The sequence below is a fragment of the Diadema antillarum genome, unplaced genomic scaffold, assembly GCF_040938485.1.
Source record: "Diadema antillarum isolate AM-2024a unplaced genomic scaffold, OU_Dant_1.0 seq00000322_RagTag, whole genome shotgun sequence".
NCBI classification, from domain to species: domain Eukaryota; kingdom Metazoa; phylum Echinodermata; class Echinoidea; order Diadematoida; family Diadematidae; genus Diadema; species Diadema antillarum.
This window is the reverse complement of record NW_027271341.1, coordinates 501,191-527,651: the sequence shown is the minus strand read 5'-3', so window position 1 is coordinate 527,651 and position 26,461 is coordinate 501,191. Positions and strand designations below refer to the sequence as shown.

The window sequence follows — 26,461 nt, the reverse complement described above, 5'->3', positions numbered from 1 at the left end:
TAATCATATGATTGATTGACTGATATACATTGAAAAGGATGAAACAAAGAAACTAAGACAAAAGACCTATAACTATCCCTACACTAAGTCGCTGTCATGCTGGAAGAGAGAGGAGAGAAAGAGAGACAGAGAGGGAGAGAGAAATAGAGAGTGAGAGTGTGTTGTGTGATGTGTGCGTTGTGTGTGTGTGTGTGTGTGTGTGTGAGAGAGAGAGAGAGAGAGAGAGAGAGGGAAAGAAAGAAACTTATTACGTGGAGAGAAGATAAAAGAAAAAAAAATAGAAGACGAGAGGTAGTGGATGGATGAAGCCGCTTAGCTGTGATTTCAACAGAATATAAGGTTGGAATTTACACTTCTTTGCAACCAATAAAGAATCAGCACAATTTTTCAATTCAATAAAATTAATATTCAAAATATTGATTTTCATAATGATATTTAGATAAATTCTTATAACTGTTCAAAATATTTTTCTTCAGATTACTCTTAAAAGAACTTAAACTTGGTGATGTCCTTAAACTGTTACAAAAGATTTCAATACTTAGGCCCAGCAAATGTAGATTGTGTAAAAATAGTTCTAGTTAAAGGCAGATGGAATTCATCAGAGTGACGAGTCGGATATTTATGGAATGAGCGGTTTCTCGCAAACATGCTTGTGAAAACAGATGGTAAAAAATTATTAGAGAGTTTATACATAGATTGGCCAAGACAATAATAATAAATATCGGTTATCTTTAAAAAAAATTTTCAGAGAATAAAACATCGGTTGTGGGCTCTCCAAGATACATGACAAATTATTCAAAGAGCTTTTTTCTGGAGACGGGAAAGTCTGTCGAGATAGGTTGGATTGTGTGTTCCCCCAAGCCATGATGCCATAATTAAAATAAGGTAAAAATCAAAGCTGAATATAACAGTAATAGGGTGGGAATGGGAGAAAATAATATTTAACTCTATTAATAACACCAATATTTCGAGATATTGTGTGACAAATACTATCAATATGTGACTTCCATGAAAGTTTATTGTCAATAACCAAACCCACAGAACTTCATTGATGAAACTTCAGTCTAATAACTATATCATCTATTCTTATATCAGGGAGATTATTTAAAGTATTACTAAATAATATACATTTAGTTTTAAGAAGGTTTATAGACAACTTATCTGACCTTATCCAACATAACAATTTCTTTAATTCAGAATTTAACAAATCCACCAAATATGAGGATCTGAATGAGAAAAGAAAAACATTAGAATCATCAGCAAAAAGTACAAAAGATAAGATATTAGAAGCATTTTATATATCATTTATATACAAAATGAATAAAAGAGGTCCCAGTAAACTACCCTGAGGAACACCACAGTTGACAGATTGGTTGCAGGAGTTTTGACCAGATAAGAAAATGTACTGTTACGATCTGAAAGGTAACTCCTGAACCACTCCAAGGCCTTGCCACGTATACCATAGTGACATAATTTATGAAGTAATATTTTATGATCAATAGTATCGAAGGCCTTGGAGAGGTCCAGGAAGACACCCACTGTGTGATGAGCCCTATTTACTGCTTTGGCTACTTTTTCAATAAAGAAGAGAATTGCTTGAGAAGTGCTATGTCCTTTGCGGAAACCGAATTGTGAATCAGAAATGATATCATAAAAATCAAGAAATTTAAGGAGTCTAGAATAAACAACTTTTTCTAACAATTTTGAAAATGATGACAACAATGAAATTGGTCTATAATTACTAATATCTTCCTTGTTACCTTTCTTAAAGATTGGGATTACTTTGACAATTTTCATTCGTAATGGAACAACACCACTACTAGTACTTAATGACAAATTAAAAATATAAGTTAAAGGTTCAACAATATTCTCATTTATATTTTTCAAAATGACGTTATCAATACAATCAGGTCCCAAGCTTCTTTTACTTTCCAAACTCATAATAATATCCTTTACCTCATAGCTAATACTCGGATCAAAAGAATGAATTTGAATTGGGTGATTTAAGAAATTCATAGAATTTCTTTTGACATGTAGGATTTTATTGGCAAGATCATGTCAAATCTGAGAAAAGTAAATGCATCTGCAATCGACACAGGGTCTGTTATTTCCTTATCATCAGAAACAACTTTTGTTATACAAAACTTATCATTTTTTTTATTTATAGCATTGTTTATTATTTTCCAAGTCTTACTCACATCATACTTCAAAAAAGATTTCTGATCAGTGTAATACTTCTTTTTTCCTAACGGCATATTCTTGTCAGAGTATTTTTATACATAATATATTTACGGTGTGAGATTGTTCAGTGCATTTAATTTTATCTGCATAATACAAATTATTTTTCCAATTTATAGATCGTAAAAGAGATTTTGTTATCCATGGTGATCTAGGATACTTTTTGTAATCACGTTTAACTTCTACCAAAGGAACATATTTCTCTAAATGAGAATTCAAAATATTCATAAAAACATCAAATGATAGATCCGTATCATGAGTGCTATACACTTCACCCCAAGTTTCTTCATTCAGACTATTCTTCAAATTCTGTAAATTATCCGGTGTAACTTTTCTGAATACTTCTCTTGTGGGACTAATTGGTTTCGTGGTGACTGGGATGGATGTGAAAATTGGGAACTGGTCTGATATATCAGATAAAATAATATTCGATTTAGGAGTGGGCGTAACATTACAATATATATTATCAATAAGTGAAGCTGTATTATTTGTTACTCGGGTGGGTTTAGTAATAAGTGGTATAAAGGAAGCCTGAAGCATACTATCACGAAAATTCTGAAAAGCATTTGCTGTGTGACATTTAAAAATATCTACATTGAAATCGCCCATAATAAAGCATTCTTTATTAACAAAAATTGGGTACGGATGAGATCTTGTAAAGCTTCTAAGAATAATGCACTGCTGGAGTTTGGAGGTCTATATATCAATGTAATCAAAATATTCCTAGACTTTGGGATATTTTATTTCAACAACCAAAGATTCTAAAATTTCATTCATAGAGTTAAGTTCAGTGTGTACAAAATAATCAAAATGTTGTTTAATATAAAATGCAACCCCTCCTCCTACCTTATTAGTTCTATTATTTGTAATAAATCATAACCAGAAAATGCAAAAGAATTAGGGGAATTTTTAGTAAGCCACATCTCAGTGAGCCCAATAACAGAAAATGAAATTGAATAGGATTTTCTAATAAAGATTGTAAATGTTCGAAGTTACTATTTAAACTTCTAACATTCAGAGTGCATCAATGGAAAAATCATCATTCGATATCTCTAAAGACTGAAACTGATTAATCGTTAGATAATCAGAACCTTGATATAATGTATTTTCTTCATTCACATTCAAATTATCAAAAATAGAATTAATGGTATCTGCTGCACGGCATTCATATCTAAATGAGGTATTTTTACTTTGTTGATCCTTTTGATTGATTCAAAAACGTCAATCAAATCTTCATTCCCTAAAGAATGAAAAGCAAAAATTATCTATCTGCGCCATTATTAACAACCAAAATTAAGTGTTAGATATGGAGCATAGGCTCCTAATTGGAAAATAACAAACTTTACATAAGCAGAGCGGGACCAAACCATGGACTGGAAATAGATTAACAGCTGAGTGTGAATACGAGAGATAGCATGACAAGTGACAACATAAACAACAAAACATAAACAACAAAACACAGACAAAACAACAAAAGCACACATATTGCTCAGAACATAACTAAACCCAGACGTCAAACAAGGCGGAGCTCCCGGCGTGCTTGAAACACATGAGTAAAAATACCACTCATGAATGATATAAGTCTTTAGCTCACGTATAAGATTAACCAACAACGCCATAGTATCCGCAAAAAACTGTGGTTAAACCAGTTAATTATCGACATCAATTTTGATTTCAATTTTAAGTATTATACGAGACAATGTTACATAAAAAAAACTAAAAGAAAACGAGGCCAGGCGTAGCTCCCTCGTCTACCGAAACGTAACACCAAAATTTCACATTGCATTTTAGGTGCCTAGAGTATACAAACAGATATGATCATTTACTAAAACTTGTAATGTGGTTACCAGCAACAGGCATATCCGAAATGGAATGCCGTGTGGAGAGAGTAATGGATAATACCAATAAAGAGGACTTTAAAAAAAAGCTTAGCTATTACTGAATACATACAAAATGTATCAGAGCGTCATACTCGACGACCCTGCCCACATTTTCAAATACACAGTCATTAAACCCACATAATAATTCATTTCGGGTTTCTTTGTTACACTGATACACAGAAAAAATAAAATAAGATGGTTAATACACTTTTCCTCTTCCTCTTTCTGGCCACCCCCTTTGACACATATCAAAGAGTATTAATTTAGACATAAGGGTGCATGGACATTTCTATAATTATACAAAAGAGGGAAAAAAATTATACTGGTGGAATAAATACCAAAGAAAAATTTGTATTGACCTATCGGAAATATATAAATGATTCAACAACCATGGCAACGTCGATGTTAGTGATGCTGCAAATTACAGGTATGTGAAAGGATAAAAGGAAAAAAATGGCTAGATATATCAAAAAGCATAATTATGTTGCCATGTAGTGTCATGGCCCGTGTAGCGGTCGTATAAAATTGCATACCATAATTATCAAAAGTAAAAATGCAGCAAAGTTGATTTGATATATCACATTAAAGATCAGCTGCTGAAATACATTTATTAACCAAGATTAGGTCACAGCGTCCACCGGCTTAGCAGTTTTGACTTTGCATTCAAGTACATGAGAGAGGAACGAAGTGACAAAAAGAAAAAAAAGAAAAAAAATAGGGGATGACAATAGGTCCCATATCGTTCCTAAAAAACCTAGCATAGAATCGAGATCAAATTCCTACTCGTAGTTCCTCTAGCGACAAATAATCAGCTGTCAGTAAGTTGCTTTGAGTCATACACTGCAGCCCTTCATCATGATAAGCTGATGACGCCGACAAGAATACAACAATAAAAAAAAATAATAAGCCCAGGTTCATCATTCGACCTTGCTGCGGTTGACCCTCAGCCGCCAAGTTCATTCACAGAGAAGAAGCAAAAATCGGGTTACTCATCTTGTTTGTGCACATAATTGGTATGGTTACCTGGTACAAGGCATAGACTTAGATACCACGTGTACTGTGTGACGGTAGAGAGGAACAAAAAGACCGAGGAATAAACACCTAAATCTGACGCAAGAAAACCTAGATGTGTATTAAAGTAAGCGCGTGACGCAATAAAAGAAAGTATGGATTGATGCCTTTAAAAAATAAAGAAATAAAAGAATAAAAAAATTGAATGAATAAACAGACAAACAAAAAACAAAATGCATGGCGTCACAATAGAAAATAGAAAAAGGAGAGGTCCAAGATGAGAAGCGTAAGAAAAGCAAAAAGCGCATCTAGAGAGAGACGTCATAAAAAGAAAATGACCCAAAGTAGTAAAGGAAAAAAAAGAGCAAGGAAAAAAAAGGGGGAGAAAATAAAGTTCCAAATAATTACAAAAGACGTGAGATGCGCTCACGCATACATACACAAACAATAATGATAATCACGAAAAAAAAAGTATATGAAAATAATAAAGTAATGTTTAAGTCCTGAGCATAGTGAAAAGTTCGTGGAATCAAAGTTTACTGATTAATTTTGAAAGATCAAAATGTAGCATTGATCCCATGAGGCTGGAAAGTTCCGAGGTTGAAGATGATTTTCTCCTCCATCATCTTTCTCTCTCGTCAAGGCAGGTTCATAGTACACATACCTTGACATCGTTGCAAGTGTGGTTAGCGAGGTTAAAATGACGAGCAACGAGAATTAAGTCCAAGGGTGTTCAACTGAATAGACATCAAGTGCTCGGTGACCCTATCTGCCAGTCGTCTTTTCGTCTCGCCGTTATACACCATGCCACAGAGAGTACACGTCAATCCTATTATGACATTGCTTGTAACGCAAGTGTACTGCCCTCAAATGTGCCATGTACCTTTGAAACCCATCACATCATCAGAAGAGACAAGGGCACAGGTCTTGCATCTGGGTCGCATGCATGTAGTGGTGCCGGGAGAAGCGTCATCTCGGTTGGCTAGAAGTTTACAGCGGACCAGATGTTTTTTCAGGTTGCGATCTCTCCTGTACGCAGTAACAATAGGATCCACACCAAATACCTTCTCTGTAGATTCGTGGGAACCTAGGATGTTCAGGTTGGCACGAACAGCACGAGCGATGCGCTCTGTTGTCTTGTTGTACGTCATGACCAGAGGGGTACGGGAGTTGGAAGTGTTGGGACTCTTGGTGAGAGCTTGTTGTCAGGTAATCCTGCTAGCCTTAGCCTTTGCCTCTTCAACAATCTTAGCGGGGTAACCTCGGTCGGTGAAGAAGGCTATTACTATTATGACGTCTCTCTCTAGACGCGCTTGTTGCTTTTCTTACGCTTCTCATCTTGGACCTCTCCTTTTTCTATTTTCTTTAATTGTGATGCCATGCATTTTGTTTTGTCTATTTGTTTGTTTATTTAATTTTTAATTTTTTTAATTTTTCAATTTTTTTAAATTGGCATCAATCCATACTTTCTTTTATTGCCTCATGCGCTTACTTTAATACGTGCCTAGGTTTTCTTGCGTCATAATAGCATTCGCACTTTATTGCTTTAAATTGCACTTTATTCTTTCTTTCTTTTGTGGCGTCACTCCCTAGCGCTTATACTGGTGTCCAGCCAGCCTTTTGTTATTATTATTTGTATCTTGGAAACTTATGCGTCCTCGTAGTTTCTTGCATCAAATTGTTTATGTTCAGACTTACTGTGATAAAGGTCTTTGACCGAAACGTCAGTCCAATTTTTTGGCTCCTGTGGTGTTTATACGACTGTTTTGTACTCTTAATATAAATGTATATATATATATATATATATATATATATATATATATATATATATACATGTATATATATTGAAGTATATATTCATATATGCTTTTGTCTTCTTTACATATCATGCATGAAGCTCCAAAGAAATACATGTGCTATGCAAATTGTGTGAGCAGCCAGTTGATGAAGGGGTGGACACCATAAAAGGATTTTTTATTGCTGTCCAGCTAATTTCAAGTAAAAGCTTGAAACTACTAGGAGTTATGCATCAGTGACTGTGAAATCATTTGCAGCACATAAACCTGTTCATGTCTGTGAAAAACCTACAGTCATTCTATGAATATGGAACCATTGTACATGGTAAAAAAAAAGGGCAAGAGTCATAACTGTAGTTGCTACAATACAAAATTGAGCCAATTGATTTATTTTACATGCAAATCATGTTGTTATGGTGGTCACAGTAAAGGTTATGTACAAAACTGCATGCCCTAATTTGTGTGTGTGTGCCTGCATGTGTGTGAGTGTGCAACTAACTCATCCCCCTTCCCATCCCCCCCCCCCTTTCTCTGTCAAGGATGAGCCTGTGTATAATGTGTCTTCCATCTAGAGTATGCATAAGGTATACAGCTACAGCATATAAATAGACAACCTGAACCACTATAATATTGCTAAAAGTGCTGGGCTAGGCAGACTCTCCTGTTTCCCAAGACCAAAGTACAAGCAACTCACTTCCATTTTAAATGGCATTAACTTCCATAGGTCACATACTAGCATCACTTCACTTTTTTTTTAAATCATGGCACTTAAGATTATGAAGTTTGTAATAACCCTGCAAATTTGTAAATGAACTGCTACCTTCCATTGAGGGAGTTTGCCTTGATAACAGGTTCTGATGTACAATATTCAATCAAATAAGACAATCATCTGCCACCTGAGTATCATGATAAGTGAGATTATCAAAGTTTTGTTTTTCTTGTGTGTGCATGTGCGTGTGTGTGTGCTTGACATAAAGTAGCACTCTAACTAAAATGGCATGGGAGGAAGAAGAAAAATTTTCATTATTCAATGATGCATCATTCAAAAGAAAATAAAACAAGGAAAAGTAGAAAATTACGCGGTGCGTAAAAATATGTCCCCTGCCGGAAGTAGCATTTTAGTATCAAAATGTACTATATACATGTAGGTCAAAAAGATCAAGGTCAAAGGTCAAAGAAGTCAAAGGTCAAACATTCTGTGTAGAAGTTTTTTGAAGCCCTCACCTAGTGCCATCACATAAAGCAAACGGAATCGAAATCCGGTTAGAAATGGCGAAGGAGTAGCATTTTGTAGCCAATGTACAATATAGGTAAAAAATCAAGGTCAAAGGTCAAAGAAGTCAAAGGTCAAAATTCTGTGTAGAAGTTTTGAAGCCCTCACCTAGTGCCATCACATAAAGCAAACGGAATCGAAATCGGGTTAGAAATGGCGAAGGAGTAGCATTTTGTAGCAAAATGTACAATACAGGTCAAAAAATCAAGGTCAAAGGTCAAAAAAGTCAAAGGTCAAAATTCTGTGTAGAAGTGTTGAAGCCCTCACCTAGTGCCATCACATAAAGCAAATGGAATCGAAATCGGGTTAGAAATGGCGAAGGAGTAGCATTTTGTAACAAAATGTATAATATAGGTCAAAAAATCAAGGTCAAAGGTCAAAGAAGTCAAAGGTCAAAATTCTGTGTAGAAGTTTTGAAGCCCTCACCTAGTGCCATCACATAAAGCAAACGGAATTGAAATCGGGTTAGAAATGGCGAAGGAGTAGCATTTTGTAGCAAAATGTACAATACAGGTCAAAAATCAAGGTCAAAGGTCAAAGAAGTCAAAGGTCAAAATTCTGTGTAGAAGTTTTGAAGCCCTCACCTAGTGCCATCACATAAAGCAAACGGAATCGAAATCGGGTTAGAAATGGCGAAGGAGTAGCATTTTGTAGCAAAATGTACAATATAGGTCAAAGGTCAAGGTCAAAGGTCACGACTGAAATTCTGTGTAGAAGTTTCAAAGCTCCCATGTAGTGCTATCATATAAAGCAAACAGAATCAAAATTGGCTCATAAATGACAGAGAAGTAGCAAATTGAAGATTTTGATAACACACGGACGCACACACGGACGGACGGACGGACACACGGACACACACACGTACGGAGCCCGTTTCATAGTCCCCTGCTCGAACTCGTTCGGCGGGGACAAAAACCTCTTTCAGTTCTAAAAAGTGTTCAGCAGTGAATACATGTTGTGATAAAGTATATTTTATGGGTACAAAGCTTTACCAGCCATTTGATCCAGGCTTATATAATAGGCCTACATAAAAAATGCATGCCAAAGTGTCATCTGAGAGTATAAGTGTGTATATTCTCAGATCTGAGACAATTATCAAAAATCAGTTTAGTCTCAAAAGCTACTAAGATCTGTGAAAGGTAGGCCTACTGATGATAAGATTTCAAGTGAAGATCAAGTTTGTCAATCTCACAATGGTTTCAGATCACTGTTTGTTGAGTGCAAAGGGCAATAAGACTAGTCAGTCCATGGCTTACACACATTTGCATCAAATAGTGACATTGCATGGCTACAACCACAAATACAACTTAGCTGAGGTGATGATGTCAGCAATTTATCAACCTTTCCACTGGTTTGTGCACAAAATTATCTGGGTTGGTGCAACACAACAAAAATCAGACACAAAGACAGGTTTTTCTACTTGAGTTCATGTTAGAAAATGAAGTACCAGTATGTGACCTTGCATCACAAAACCATGAAAAAGTTGCCAGACATGGAATTTTAGTTAAGGGCAGATTCTGAAAGAGCAGACTCTAAAGCTAAGCTCCCACTAAGCTGAGTTGCAGTTACAAGTAGGCCCTTGTGGCAAGCATGTTATGAGGGTCAACTTGCAAGAAACTCTTGAAAACTTAATAGCAAACTGTCAGTGTTCGGAGCTTGATTTTGTGAGTGTATGTGTCATTTGTACGAGTAAATTAGAATGGAATTTGAGTGATAGACCTAAGAATGAGTGTGATATGAGTTAGAGAGTAATGCGAGTAAAGTCAGCTTTGTTGGGAAGTGCTACAACTTACACAAGAGTATGACAGCTGTTTGAAATGAAATGTCATTATGGGAACTAGTATGCCTTTGCTATATCATGTGGTTCTCTCAATAGGTCTTGACAATGTGAGTGTACTGCAGTTTCACATAATTGGCAAAAAATTGAAATGAAGTGTTTCTCGCAAATTTGTTTAGTGTTCACTTTCCTTGATCTAGGTTTCATTTGGATTGATGGCTGAATTGTTTAAGAGAGCAAGTATTTTGCAAGTAAGCAAGTAAGTATGAGCATTTTCATTGACCTTCCTTGAGTTATTTTCAAAATGTGGGAAAAATTTAACAATTGAACATTTTCACCTGACCATTGACCCCATAGCCAAAGTCTTTCCTTACAGAATTATTGTACAGTAATGCATGTATATACCAAGTTTGATTAAGTTCAAGCATTTACTAATCTCAAAGCTATGGAGAAAAAGTGTAATTTCAGCATAAAACAGTTAGAATTTTAGCATTTTAACCTAAACTTTAATCCCTGACCTATGACTTCATCACCCAAAAATTCCCCAAAAGAATCATTGCAAGGCAATATTATGCGTATGTACTAAGTTTCATGAAGATACTTTGAGCCATTTCTGAGATATGAAGCAAAAAAGTGAAATTTCCTGACGCTTGCATTTTAAAAAAAAAACAGAACGTAACTGGGGGGCTTCTGAAATAAGAAAGAGTAAGATGATTTTATGTGCTGAGTCAGGTGCATTGCTATGTCGACGTATAAATCGGATGATGTACGTTATTCTGAAACACACAAATCCCCTATACCTAGATGTTTGTTAATCCATATACGAAAAAGCATTCAATAATCAAAACTTTGTTAATCTGAAATGGAAATAAGGTTTTATTCCAAAGGTCTGTAAATCCAAAAATGGAAAAAACAAAAATGGTGTGCACACTGTACTAACCACCCTTCGGAATCACGAACCTGATATCATCGGATTGACAAACCTTCAGAATAATGAACCTCATTTCATTTTCGAATAACAAACCTTCAGAATAGCAAACCTTCGGAATAACAGACTGTAATTCATAGAACTAGTAGGTGAACTGAAGCCCCCTAGTTATGGCTGAGTAAAGAGGATGGAGTACATCAGCATTTGTCATCACAATAAAACTGCACTTGAAAGCAGATCCTTTTCCACAAAAAAAAGAAAGAAATCTAATCTGTATTCACAGGCACTATGAAAATATAATTCAGGATACCCTTGTATCATGAGCGAAGAAATATTTGAAGGAATTTTCTTTTGATGATAAGTAGTACAAGTGTACTCACAATTTTATGACTGGCAAGAACTTACGAAGTTCAGTTTATCCTCCACCTGGTAAAATTACTGAGTTGAGAACTTAAATTGGCAGACCCTGCCACTGTCTCTCATCTTAATGTGGTTTTGAGAACAAGGATTGGAATTTTTGATACTTTTCTAATGAACTGACCCTCAGTTGAATGACTATCTCAGGATATATGGAGTTTATCCTTGAGAGTACTTAAATGCAAGCTGATGCCGAAAACAATGAGGAAATATCAGGTGTAAGTTTCTTCAATTTGTCTCCCTCTACAAATTAAATTTGTTAAGATCGCAACTGCTGATCTGTATATTAACAAACACGTCGAAAAAAGGAACCAGTGGGACTTGAACCTGTCATCTACTGCCTTCCGGACAGCGACACTACCATCAGGCTGTCCCTGGTTGCTGACAGTGACACAATGAACATGGAACAAATACTCAAGCTCTGAAATTCTGACATTGTTATGTTCAGTAGTCCAAGGTGGACAAGACATATTAAATGAAAGAAAGATATTAGTCAGAGGGGTGAAGGTTCAGGTGTAAGTTTCTTCAACTTGTCTCCCTCTACAAATTAAATTTGTTAAGATCACAACTGCTGATCTGTAAATTAACAAACATGTCGGAAAAAGGAACAAGGGGGACTCGAACCTGTCATCTACTGCTTTCCGAGCAGCAACACTACCACCAGGCTGTCCATGGTTGCCAGCAGTGACATGATGAACATGGAACAAATACCCAAGCTCCGAAATTCCGATGCTGTTATGTTAAGTAGTGCAAGGCAGACAAGGCATATCAAATGAAAAAAAGATATTACTCAGAGGGGTTAAGGTTCAGATGCAAGTTTCTTCAATTTGTCTCCCTCTACAAATTTTGAGGCTTGGGTATTTGTTCCATGTTCATTGTGTCATTGTCCACTCGCAGAAAATTATCCTGCATGCTGGAAAATCCCTACATAGTGGGACAGGGCCTTAAAGCGGGGTTCCCACTATCACGCTTGGCGCCACGATTGAAATCGTGGTCTTAATCATGCAGCAAGCGTGATGGTCTTATCAGATTGTATCAGATCTTAAGGCCAATCGTGGCAATCGCGTTAATCGTAGGAAAATTTTGGACGGTTCAAAAATTTTCTACGATTAACACGATTAGTTTTTGATTGTGATCATCGCATCAGATCGTCTAGGATCGTATCCAAACGCAGCAAATCTCTTCTAATCGTGCTTCTTAATCGTGTTGATAGGGATCGACTTTTTCACTTCACTTCCGCTTATTATTATTTTTTTTTTTTTTGCCCATTTGCCCTTATTTTACTCATAAATTAATTTATTTTGTATTCTGATAGGTGGTAGACTGCATCTTTAGATTATTATTTCCAAAACGGTAAATTGTATGACAGTGTGGGGTTAATTGTCGTAATTTTTAAGGTACATTATCAAAATCATTTTTTTAATGATTTCATAAAATGAAAGTTGCATTACAGATTTTTAGATGTTTTCATACATTATGTTAATGATGTTTTCATTAATGAGTTGTTATTACCATTATACAGACACACAAAACAGGATATGGGATAACTTTTGTAACGAAAACAAAAAATGAGCAAAAATAAAATGGCAATTGTATGTCTGCACATATTGACTAACATCAGTACAAAGATGAGAACAATTTAATGAATCGTGCTTGAATGGGTACATATCAAAGGCAAATGGTTAATTTTTAAAAGTATATTACAAAGTATTTTTTTTGGGGGGGGTGCAGTATCCTGCTGTTTGTGTATTGTACATAGTAATTAAGAGTTGTTGTTTCATCAGCCATCGTTTCACCCCTTTACATCTATTTTGACACTTTTCAATGTCTTTTTTTGTATGTTTGGTAGAGCATAATTTTAGAGGAAAATGGTTATTTTCAACTCTCATTATTACTGCAAATGTAAAAGTGACCATTGTCGTGGATGTGAGATCACCCGTATGATTATGACAATGAAGATCACTCTTATTATTTTTCAAAGTTAGTTATTCAATAAGTGTAGCAATATACCCCTGCGAAATAATTTGGCGTAAAACCTCCTTTTTTGTTAAAAAGTTACATCATTGATATTAGGGAGTCACTTATCTGTTATGTGTGTGTATCAGTTATGTTAAACATTGTTAAGTAAAACACTAAATCAAGCCGAATAAACCAAACTTTTAATAACCCATGAGATAACGACATTTTGAAATAAAAAGGCATATGATACATATACTTTGCGAATATGAAATCGAACACATAAGCAATACTATCCATTTGGCCAACTTTCTTATATCGAGCATATATATCACATAATACTATGTTACATAACATTCAAAATGATCCCATCCTCTTTCTTAGCTTCCATTTCATCATATAATTATTTTCTTCATGTATTGGAGAGAAAGGTCATTTTGTCTTGCTGGTTTGTTTTTTTTTCTGGGGAAGAGGGGTAATCATCTGATCTTATGTATTTGGGTTCGTTATTTCATTCTTTTTTGTGAGGGGGGAGGGTGAGCATGTCGATTTAATAATCTATTAATTTCTTTACGTTTAATATTAGACGAGGGAATATCTGAGGTTATGGCTGGCCTGGGTGCTGCTTTCTCTCTGATAACATAATCATCATTAGCAATACTGCAAAGGTTACGTTGTCATCATCGTCAACCTGTCAAGCCTTGCCATCATCAATTGTTGTGGATAAAATTAATAGGCCTAATCACTCTGCATGATTTAAGGGAAACAATGAAATCCATCGTCAGCCGGACTATAATATTCCCATTCGGGTTCAATCGCGCCTTAAATGGGGGTCGCTTCTGATCCCGATCGTAAAAGATATCGTATCTTATCTCAGCAGCCCGTATTGGTTCGCGGTATTCGTATTGGAACGTACCAGTACATTGCTGCACGTACCAGATCGGGGATCCTGATCGTAATGGTCATGTTAGATCGGTACCAATCGTGAACTCAATCAGGACAATCCTGTCGGATAGTATTGAACGGCAGACCAGATCGTGACAGATCGTATCGCTTGAAATAGACCAGTCGTGATGACCATATCGCATCTAAGCGTACCAACACGTATTGACTCGCATAACCTTGTATCCAAACGTGACATTTCAAACGAGTTCAACAAATTTTCCACGATCAGTTACGAATGTCCAATCGTGGCGTTCGCAATGGATCGCACGATAGTGGGAACCCCGCTTAAGCAATATAAAAACAGGCATATACATGCACATGTATATGACGTCAGATGGTCTGTGAAGTGGGTCTATCAGGGTTGGGAGAAATGGAGTGGGAACAAGTGAATACAACCACTGTACATGCACCTGGCTGCTTTACAAAAATTCTTAACATGACTGATCTATGAAGTTCTGTATAAGTGGTTGAAAGTACTTATTGGTTCCAGTATCATTAAAATTTGGTATTACATGGTTGAAATACATACATAGCATACTGTACCACACTAGACCGAAAAATACAATTTGTGATGAAAATACTGGATGTCTAGCTGAAAATTACACTTGTCAAGCACTCTTGTGTATACCAAGCTTGTTTTCTTTCAGGAAGGCTTGTGCTAAACTTCTTTTTACTCACTATACTGAATTGAAAATAAAAATGAAATGAAATACTACTCCTAAGCTTCCACAAAACTCATAAACACTTCAGAGTCTGTTTAACTTGCATTGTACTTGCAAAGCTTGCACTCTACTCTTTGACACTCGCAATGTACTCAAGTTAACTCCAGAAGTGCAAGTATAAGCGAGTTTAACCCGTTCCTTACGGGAACCTGGTATGCCAGGTTCCCGTGGGAGCAACTGATATACAGGAACCTGGCATACCAGGTTCCCAAGATGAAGATAAGAGTGCCTACTATTGTGGCCTAAATTCATGTGTCTTTGGGTTGTAATGCCCAGAAAGATGGGTTTGATAAAAGATAAGAGTTTTTTTTCTATCACCACATGTTTCTCTTTTCTGTTGGAAAAAATGTGTATATCACAGCATTATCACCGTTTTTTCTGATTTAGTTTTCCGCCTGCTTTGCTATAAAAACTCGTATGAAACATGTACACAAGCGATCGAAGTTGAGCTCGATTAGATCTGTGTTTCGCTGACCCCAGTCATCCCATTCAAGTGCCCGGTTTTTGTGTAGAACAAAAAGGGTATGTGAGCCCATCAGCACACGCTCTATTCATACCATGCACCAGATCGATATTTTCATTGTTTCCATGGCACATGTAGTTGACCGTGGAAAGGGGATATTTTGTACCGCTTGACTGCTTTTCGTTCAGGTGGATTACCAACCTGTCCGTTCTCTGTCGACGGGCAAAAAAGAATCTCGTTTGGGGGCATTTAAGACACTCTTAGAATTGCAGAAAGAAACGGGTTAACTTGAGTAGTGTGAGCTTACTACGAATTATGATGAGTTGTTTCCATAAAGGCAAAAATTTTTTAGCATGTTTAAAAATTTTAGAACCTCTCCAGATTGGAAACATGAGTGCAGGGAAGTTATGCCCTGCTGTCACCATGAATAGTGGGAGTTGTCCTGATTCACACCAATTCTTCACAAATCATTCCTAGTGGTAATATCCAACTTGCGATCACTCTCTACAACTTAATACCCTAACAAAATGACAATGTTTATTATGTTCGCACAAGAATTCCATGTTTTGTAAGCTGAAATACAAAAATTTTCGGCTCGCTCGCTGCGCTCGCCAAAATTTATATACAAGAAAAGAAGATCAGAACAAAACGTGATGATGACACGGACAAAATGTGTTCACACATGTCATTTTATATTTAGCAGGCAAAATGTTAAACAGAGCAGCGAGTGCAATTTCTTTCGTTCTGAAGCGGGGGGGGGCAAAAAAACCAAATCAAACAAGAAAAGAACAAAACGTAATGATGACGCAGAAATATACAAATTTTGGCTCACTCGCTCGTACTCATTTTTTCAAGTCCCCAGTTTGTTGGTATAAATCGTTATCTATAGGGCCGTCACTATATCTTGATTTGAAGAATTGACAAGAATTCCATGTTTTGTAAGGTGAAATACAGAATTTTTTGGCTCGCTCGCTGTGCTCGCTCGCCAAAATTTATCCAAAAAAAAGTTAAGAACAAAACGTGATGACGCGGAAATATACAAATTTCGGCTCACTGGTGCGTACTAATCTAGAGTATTTTTTAAGTCCTCAGTTTGTTGGTATAAACCATTATCTATAAGGCCGTCACTATATCTTGATTAGAATAGTAAGATTGAATAACCAAAAAATGACAAGAATTCTGTACTTTGTACACTGAAATACAAAAATTTTCGGCTCACTCGCCAAAATTCATATAAAAGAAAAAGAAGATAAGAACAAAACGTGATGATGACACAGACAAAATGACAATGTCTATTGTGTTCACACATATCATTTTATATTTAGCAGGCAAAATGTTACACAGAGCAGCGGCTGCGATTTCTTTCATTCTGAAGCGATCGCCGAATGGATCAAAAGAGGACGCCAACGGTTTCGAACGTACGGGGGAGGGGGGCGCAAAAAAACCCAAATCAAACAAGATAAGAACAAAACGTAATGATGACGCGGATATATACAAATTTCGGCTCACTTGCTCGTTCTAATTAAGAGTATTTTTTCAAGTCCTCAGTTTGTTGGCATAAATTGTTATCTATAAGGCCATCACTATATCTTGATTAGAACTGTAAGATTTAATAACCAAAATGACAAGAATTCCATATTTTGTAAGCTGAAATACAAAAATTTTCGGCTCGCTCGCCAAAATTTATCAAAATTTATTATATTTAAATCACCCTGTGCTCAAAAGATTCCTTTTAAGTGCTCGAAAAAACATATCATGTGGACTTTTTTAAAGACTCTACCGAGATGGAATTGGGGTGGAACAATTTTTCAGAAATTAGGGGCGCAATTTTCGCGCTTGCCCCGGGCGCCGTTTTCCCTAGATATGCCACTGTCCGCAGGACAGTACCACAGGACGTCTATAACTCAGGTAAGTGGGAGCATAGCATTAGCTTCAATATGATGTATAACTCAATACAAATAAGACTCTTCTAACCTACATGTATCTAAACAATGGAAAGACATAAGTACACACTCTGGAAAAGTGTTCACTGGAAAAGAGGTTTTGAAGTTTAGGGTCTATTCACGTGCTTAATCTCACCAAGTTGTACTATGTGCAATGAATGGGACAAAGGCAGGATGGAAAACTCCATATAGCAACCATAATGTGAGGACTATCGAATTCAGCTGAAATTTTGCACTCTATCAGCAATATATTCCCTTCATGGCTAGCAAAGAGTGTGTAAAGGGGCTTCTAAGACTTACTATACACTATTCTATAACTGTTCTAGGAAAACTGTAAAAAGCATGAGGTGACAATTTCCCATTCATAATGATCACAAATTTTAGAATTATGCACAAAAAAGTTGCTCTTTCAGAAAAAACATAAAAAACTACAGATTGATTAGACTGACCCATTTCATCCATTGTAAAAGCAGAAATTTTTGCTGTGTTGAAATTTTGACACATTTTGCGCAAACCTGAAGATAGCATGAAAGTAGCACACAAATATTTTTTGCATGCCATATGTTCCAATAATTGATGTCCTGATCGCACAGAATTAAAAACACATGAAATTAATTCATCTTACCCGGCCAAGTGCAAAAAATTACTCACATGAAAATATCAACTTTTACAGTATATGGAGTTTTCACATGTAAAATTTGGCATTCAAATGTTTGCATCATGTAATGAGGAATTGTGTGTTCATCACTGAGAGAACGGTGAAGCCATATCACCACCTCATCTTGTTCAGGTCAAGGTTCTCACTCCCATGCTATACAAATTAAGCACTTTATAATGAAACGCAATTACAGGATGTCTCCTTCTTTAAAGCAAAACATCTGGAATTCTTTCCCTCATTGCCATTCAATGTCCGATTGTCATCGCTCTTCTGCAACTGCTTACCCTTACACAGTCACCTGAAGTCAACTGAAGTCCAACACAAATCTCTGTCAGTCTTGCTACAAGTACATACCAATAATATCTACAGGCTTGAAAAATCACTTCTACAAACACATAATTCATTTTAGCTCCCAAGCATGGACAGTAATTCAACAATTTCATATTCAATTGGTATGTTGTAAGAACTTTTTCTATTTGAGTGTGTGTGTGTGGGGGGGGGGGGGGGGTGTGCATGTGTGCCTGTCTATTTCAGTGCACACATTAGTTGCAATGAATCTCATTTATGGCTCACTATTAGCAATTTAGGGCTTCTTTTCATCTTTTGATGGTAACAAGCACAATAGATGTGATTTAGAAATAAAGAAATGAAGAGTAGAACATGAATGTTAAAAGCTTTCTTTCACAAATATAAATGAGTACCTTGGTTAAAAGAAAAAATAACAGAGCATTAATCCATGCTTAAACTGATCAGGTTCACTTACTAGCAACTTTCAGGGAAAATACAGAAACTCACCTTAAATCCACCATTGATCATGGTAACAGCAGTAGTTGTTCTTGCAAAGGCATTCGTACTGGGGCCCAGTTTGGTCAATACCCTGCAAGATATAATTATCAATTTTGTATTACTTGATCACCATCAGAGTTTTGCTCCTACACATAGCTCTCTCTTCATTACGAATATATCTTGTAATCACAGTACAATGTATGTATATCATAAGCTACATTGAAGTCTTTTGCAGCAATTGGCCTATGCTCCTGCATGTCTAAAAAAAAAACAAGGAAAAGTAGAACAAAGGTCAAAGAAGTCAAAGGTCAAAATTCTGTGTAGAAGTTTTGAAGCCCTCACCTAGTGCCATCACATAAAGCAAACGGAAGTGAAATTGGGTTAGAAATGGCGGAGGAGTAGCATTTTGTAGCAAAATGTACAATATAGGTCAAAAATCAAGGTCAAAGGTCAAAGAAGTCAAAGGTCAAAATTCTGTGTAGAAGTTTTGAAGCCCTCACCTAGTGCCATCACATAAAGCAAACGGAATCGAAATCGGGTTAGAAATGGCGAAGGAGTAGCATTTTGTAGCAAAATGTACAGTACAGGACAAAAATCAATGTCAAAGGTCAAAGAAGTCAAAGGTCAAAATTCTGTGTAGAAGTTTTGAAGCCCTCACCTAGTGCCATCACATAAAGCAAACGGAATCGAAATCGGGTTAGAAATGGCGAAGGAGTAGCATTTTGTAGCAAAATGTACAATATAAGTAAAAAATCAAGGTCAAAGGTCAAAGAAGTCAAAGGTCAAAATCCTGTGTAGAAGTTTTGAAGCCCTCACCTAGTGCCATCACATTAAGCAAATGGAATCGAAATCGGGTTAGAAATGGCGAAGGAGTAGCATTTTTGTAGCCAATGTACAATATAGGTCAAAAATCAAGGTCAAAGGTCAAAGAAGTCAAAGGTCAAAATCCTGTGTAGAAGTTTTGAAGCCCTCACTTAGTGCCATCACATAAAGCAAACGGAATCGAAATCGGGTTAGAAATGGCGAAGGAGTAGCATTTTGAAGCAAAATGTACAATATAGGTCAAAGGTCAAGGTCAAAGGTCACAACTGAAATTCTGTGTAGAAGTTTCAAAGCTTCCATGTAGTGCTATCATATAAAGCAAACAGAATCAAAATTGGCTCATAAATGACAGAGAAGTAGCAAATTGAACATTTTGATCACACACGGATGCACACACAGACAGACGGACAGACGGACGGACACACAGACACACACACGTACGGAGCCCGTTTCATAGTCCCCTGCTCGAACTCGTTTGGCGGGGACAAAAAAATCACAAATAGGAGTAACTAAACAAACATGTATAGCTAAAAATTACAACATACCTTCATCAGCTATCCTTAGCAGCACAGTAATCTCACAACCAAGAAGGTATAAAAAGCTTATGAAATGCAGGGGGCACATGTGTCCCATTTCTTATGCCATCAATTTTTCATCTGCAATACGTATATGTTCCCGCATACCACTACCAAAACGCATACTTCTGACCTCTGTCTTATACCCAAAACAAAACTGACCACTCATGCACTCCTTTCCCATCATATTATTACCCCCGCGAAGGGAGGAGGTTATGTTTTCTTCGGCATTTGTATGTTCGTTTGCTTGTTTGTATGTCCACATGCAAAATAACTCAAAAAGTTGTAACGGATTTGGATTATTTAGAATTACAGGAAAGGTTGAGAATGACGAAAGTACTGTAAAACGAGGAATTTTTGCGTGCACTTTAATTTCGTGAATTTCGCGAGCGCCAAGATTTGCGAAAGTTCTTGTTTACACTATATGCATTGAACGCCAGTGGCACTTCGCAAAAATTTCATGCCAAAAAAAAGGCTGTCAGCTCCAATTTGCGAAAATTTCATGCCGCGAATATATCATGTTTTACAGTAACAGATGAATTTTGGTAGTGATCGGCAATTTTTGTGGATCTATGATGGATTTTTGATATTTGGCAGGTAGGGTAAAAAAACTTGGGAGTTCAAGCAGATAGCTGCACATTTTTGAGGTTTTCATATGTGCACGAAAGTGTGTGCTCTGGAAGTTGATGATGTAACAGAAGGCTTCTATTTGGGAAATCGGGTGACTTTCAGCACGCATATGGATGGATGGAAATCACTGATCTCTATGGAAGAAGATCAGTGGTGGAAATGAGCTGCCGCTGGCAGAGGTCTGCACTCTCACTCTCAGAGTGCTTCTCTAGTTTCATCTTTTGTCCATTCCTTTTTAGTCCAAGTGCAACTCACTGCAAAGGAGGCACAAAATCCAATTAATCTGACTGAGTTCATATGTGATCACACCCTTGTTCTCTCCAGGGGACAAAGCACCAGAGAGATAACAATGCTGCATATCCCAAATCTGCAGTGCATATACATTCCCTGCAGACTTATTTGCAATCCTATTTGGGGTTTAGAGGTGGCAAACACAAATTGCAATGTCTGATTACAGAAAAAAAAAAGCAAAACATCATCAGAACCCCCCACTTTCTTTTGACATTGACTTTGTATATTGAATTGTAGGAAAATTTAGTCTGAGAAGACTGGTGTATTTCAGTATCATACATATGGCATATCATCACTAGTGTATGTAACATATGATGCTGTATTTGGTGTGTGTATATATATATTTATTCACACATACGGTGTGTGTGAGTGTGTATGTGCATATATCATTTTTTTTTTTTGGGGGGGGGGGGGATGGTACTGATCTGAGTTACCCAAAAATGGGTGAAAGTAATTTTCAGTGTTATATGCAAGAAATTTGCTTGTTTTACTGAATTCAAACACAGTAAATAAATGTTAATACATCAAATGAATCCTGTAATTTAAGGACAAACTTATCGATTATGACCTCTTTCTGAATCACTGTCTGACGTGATAATAAAATCTTTGAAAAAAAAATATTCAAAAGTAACATTATTATTCTTATTGTTATTATTATTATCATTATTATTATCATTATTATTACTATCATTATTATTATTACTAATATTATTATTATTACAGTGAGGAAGACAATACATAAAATATTAGAAGATGATGTTGCAAAATGTTGGAAGGAAAAGATAGAGCCATTCCTTTGCCAAGGAAAATCTTCAGAGTTATTACTGCTTGACGAAGAAAACCTCACATGGAGATCCATAATATTTAATCTCCCTGGAAATATTCTAAAGTTTGCATGTTTGTATCAATATATTTTGGGGGTTTATAAACTTGATAAAACTGTTTTAATGATTGCTAGCGTTACATATTATTGTTGATATCGGCATATTAATTTCACAGATGTTACCTGTAGTATAGTATGTTCTTAAAATTGTGTTTCCAAGTTTTGATGTATACCTGCAATTATCTAAATGGATAATTGACCTGGTTATGTATGTTAAACATTGTCTCGAATAAAGAAATAATTCAATCTATTATTATATATATATAATGATAATAATAATAATAATAATAATAATAATAATAATAACAATAATTTATATCATCATCATCATCATTATTATCATTACCATTAATATCATCATCATCACTGTGTGATTACCATTGTGATTATGACAGACACACTGATCATAACAGGGATGAATTGGCATTGGGATCACGATTGCCATTGCTTAATATTTGGCCACCACGATAACAGTATGTATTAACTGTATGTCTTCAGAATACGAGATAGCGCTTCACAATGCTGCAACTCGGGGTATGATACCGTACTCGGGGTATGATCGTACTCGGGGTATGATCGTACTCGGGGTATGATACCGTAAAGACTCAAATGCAAGTGTATTTAGGCTGTGAAATATTTAGGGTGAGTTTCTACACGTTTGTGGTAAGAAATTGCACTGGCATCCTAGTTCAATAGCAGTGTGCAAGGCTTGAAACCAAACCAGGCTCATGATACAAACACTCATGAGTGCAAGTTTGTGCTGAGACTTGTCCATTCACGACGTTCATTCCAGCTGATGTTCTTAACACTGCACCGTCCAAGCCCATAGTAGCACATAGTGGCTGCGGTGGTTTGTAGGATTCTTGGCTAGCAGTACGACAGTGAATACCCATTATCAGAGATTCTAATGAAATGCATGCATTGCATCATGAATTTCAGATGTTTTTAAGCCACCTATACGTAGTAAGTATCAAAAAGCTGATGTGGCAACTCAAAAAGATGCAAAATGGAAACCCAAATTTTCTATATTTTCATCGGCATTTTGAAAAACAGTAAATAGTACAAAAATTGATGGGGCACCAATATCGGATGTAAGCGAGGACAAGAAACTACTTTCTTTTTTCTACTTGGCCGTATAAGTTTACATTTTTTTTTCGTTGTCTGAGTGTGTACAATAAAGAGCTAGTTAGTGTGCCTCAACACAGACCTTAAACTTCAAAGCTTTTTTTTCATTCAAAGTGATCCTGCTTCATGCATGTTTTATTTTCTTATGAGTTATTTATAATTTATCGACTGTCATATGAAATGGAAGTCTCATTGTGAGTGAAATACTGTTAAAGATCATCGCAGTTATGAGTAAATCAAACTTGTGTTTGCCGACATGTATTCTTTTAACCATAAACAATTCACTAATTCTTCCTTATTTGTTATATAATATTATTGTTTGGGGTGCTTGTAGTAAATATGTGTATTTATTGCATCATATTTTTCTATTACAGAAAAGAGCAGTACATGTACAGTGCACTCCCTTTAAAAGGAACACGGTTACAACGAAATTGCGATTACAACGAAGGAAAATTTCAGGCCGCAACTTTATCCACTCTATGTATTTTTATTGTTTACTTGTTCGTTTATAACGAAATTTCGATACTACCAAAGAAAACTGCCGGTCCCAAAGACTTCGTTATAACAGGAGTCCACAGTATTGCCAGTATCTTTCCTTTATGATTATCAAGTGATCTGTTTCATGTATTTGCATATACTAATATGTTACCAGAATTACTTGATAATTTGTTTGTGCAAAGTAAGTCAGTTCATAATTAAAATACAAGATGTGCAAATGATTTGCGTGTGCAATAGAGAAGATCTTCCTTTACAAATCCTAATATCATAAGCAGAGCACCTGAATTATGGAATATATCACCCAAGAATATTAGGAATGCAGTGCTGTTAAAAGTAAAAAGTTTATGTCTGATACAGTTTTCAAAATTAGGCTGATTTATTGTGTGTGTGTAATGTAAATGTCTCTGTGGTCTTTGATGTGCATGTCTTTGTTTGTCGTGCTCTTTTAAAACCTATACTTTATGATTGTCATTGGATCTTCAAGTTATAAGATATATTATTACTATCTGAAGATCCATCCATTTTCCATTCTTATTGTTAACTTTTTTTTTCAATCATTCATGTAATTTGTATCTTCATTTGTATGTAAATGTTGTATATCATGTATATTGTACATGTTACCTCTTTTATCGTGGAAGGGGAAAATAAATTTGATGCGATTCACTTTTAAAACTGATAATCTCATCTCTTGAAAGTTAACCTAAACTTACATACATAAAATATCTTATCGAGCAACTCTTTTACTGCTGTTCTTCATGCAAGGTTTCGATCAAAGACATGTCTGACACTATTAATAGGCAGGGTTCAACATTAGCAGCGCCATTAAAAGAAAAATTTGATGTCGAGCCTTGTGATAGGTACTACTCATACGCGAGCATATCTGTGTTCTGCTGAACAAGTTCTTCTGAAGAAGTTCAGCTTCACAGACTTCAATGAAACAGAGTGATCTTCAGATTGCCATGCACTGCCTCAACACATAAACAAACTGAGTTGTCTGCCGATTCATATGCTAAAGTCATGTGAGCTGTGAAGTGTAACAGTGAGCTGTGAAGTGTAACAGACAGTATACATACCAACCCAACAAGGGTCTGAAGAACCAAAGGTTGGTGACTATTACACGCAGAGGAAACTGAACCTGGATACACAGAAACAAATGCATGGATATAGAGCTTATTACAAACCTAAAATCTAAATAGTCTTTTCTAAATGAAACCCTATTTGATTCAGACACTCACCATAAACTGATTTAATATACAGACTTTGATTCAAAAAATGCTTTCGACAAGGAAACTTGCTAATAATGTCATGTGTTTCCAAACTCTCAAATTGTAATAAATCACACTATAAGAAAAGCTGTTCTAAATTATCTGAACCTTCTATAGATTTAGAAATTGTCATGCAGTTGGTTAAACCTTTTTCATTTGTTTTTGGTTTTAATAGAAAACTGAAAGTCATGACTATTGCATTTTTACATCACAGACTGTCAATACATACCTTAGTACTAATATTATGAGTTCATTTGGTCAGAACAAAGTACAAAAGATATATCCAGAATCTTATTTTCACCCTTGGTATCACAAAGCATGTAAACAATCCTCATCATCATATGCTTAACATGTACAGTGATGTAATTTCTCCTCAGACAACATTTAGTACATTATGTATGTGTGCGTGGGAACATGCTTGTTTACTGGCATACAACATAAGATGTTAAGATAATTACAGTAAGATAAAAGTCTTCATATTAGGCTAGTTTTCTCTATTGATAGGCCCAATAATGAGCTGCATTATCAAATAAAGATATATATATATATATATATATAAATACAGTAGACCTCGCCTAAGTTGACATCGCATAAGTCGACAACTTGCTTAAGTCGACACAATAAAAAAGTCCCGATTTTTGCCCTTGTTATTCCTTGAAAATATCCTCGTCTTAGTCGACATTTATAAGTCGACAACTCGCGTAGTCGACGTAATTTTTTGCTCAAAATCTTGTCGCCATTCTCTGAAAAAGAATCGTTTTCCCACTCCGATTCACTGCATTTCTACTTGGTAATTTGCTAGTGTACGGCGTGGTAGCGTTCGCGCCATGCATCCATTGTCTTGTATGCCAGAACATAGAAAGGGCATACACTCATTTACACTGGAGTATTACATGTAGTACCCAAGACAGTTCACTTTACCCCTTTTCTCCCTCTCGTTTTTCTCAAAACGCACAAATTTTGTACACTTATGTCCCAGTAGGTATTCATTATCCGAACATGAAATAGGCGTTTTTGTAAATCCGAATATTCCAACGTTAATTAGTTCTCAAGCGGTATGAAAACCTGGGCCCTTTCTAGAAAATTTATTACAATGCAACTAATAATGCAACTCAAAAAAATCAAATGCAGGTGTATAAAATCACACGCAACTATTGCATTTAAACACAAGTGCGTTGCTGAAAAGACTTGCGTTTGATAATCATATGAAACTAGAAAATGATTGTACGAACCTGAAACTCAACTGCGTTTAAATGCAACTCTAAAAACCAAATGCAAGTCCGTCAAACCACAAGCAACGCTGTATTTAAACGTAAGAGAGTTGCAGAAAAGCCTTGCGGTTTTTGTACGAAAGTAGAAACTGCGTTTAACGCATAAGAATTTACGAAAGTGCGTTATTGTTGAAAAGGCTTGTATTATTGTTTATTTCGTAACGGAACTTTCGCCGTGACCGAACTTAGTCTGCACTTGCAGGGGAAAGACATCGCAACATTTACAGGTTTCAAACTACCGAAACGCATGCTTCTTCACGGAATGTCAATGAAAAAATGACAACGAATTATTGTCAAATTTAGCTATG

At 36.0% G+C, this 26,461-nt stretch overlaps 1 protein-coding gene across 1 annotated transcript in view; it reads right to left on the bottom strand.

Annotated features, from left to right (window-relative positions):
- Positions 1–26,461, bottom strand: part of LOC139730611 (N-fatty-acyl-amino acid synthase/hydrolase PM20D1-like) — a 61,684-nt gene that overhangs the window by 9,053 nt on the left and 26,170 nt on the right. The window contains exons 8-9 of the mRNA XM_071641468.1: positions 24,691–24,752; positions 18,803–18,884 (exon numbers count right to left, since the gene is read on the bottom strand). Of these exons, the coding sequence (XP_071497569.1) occupies positions 18,803–18,884; positions 24,691–24,752 (144 nt within the window). The remainder of the gene's footprint in view (positions 1–18,802; positions 18,885–24,690; positions 24,753–26,461) is intronic.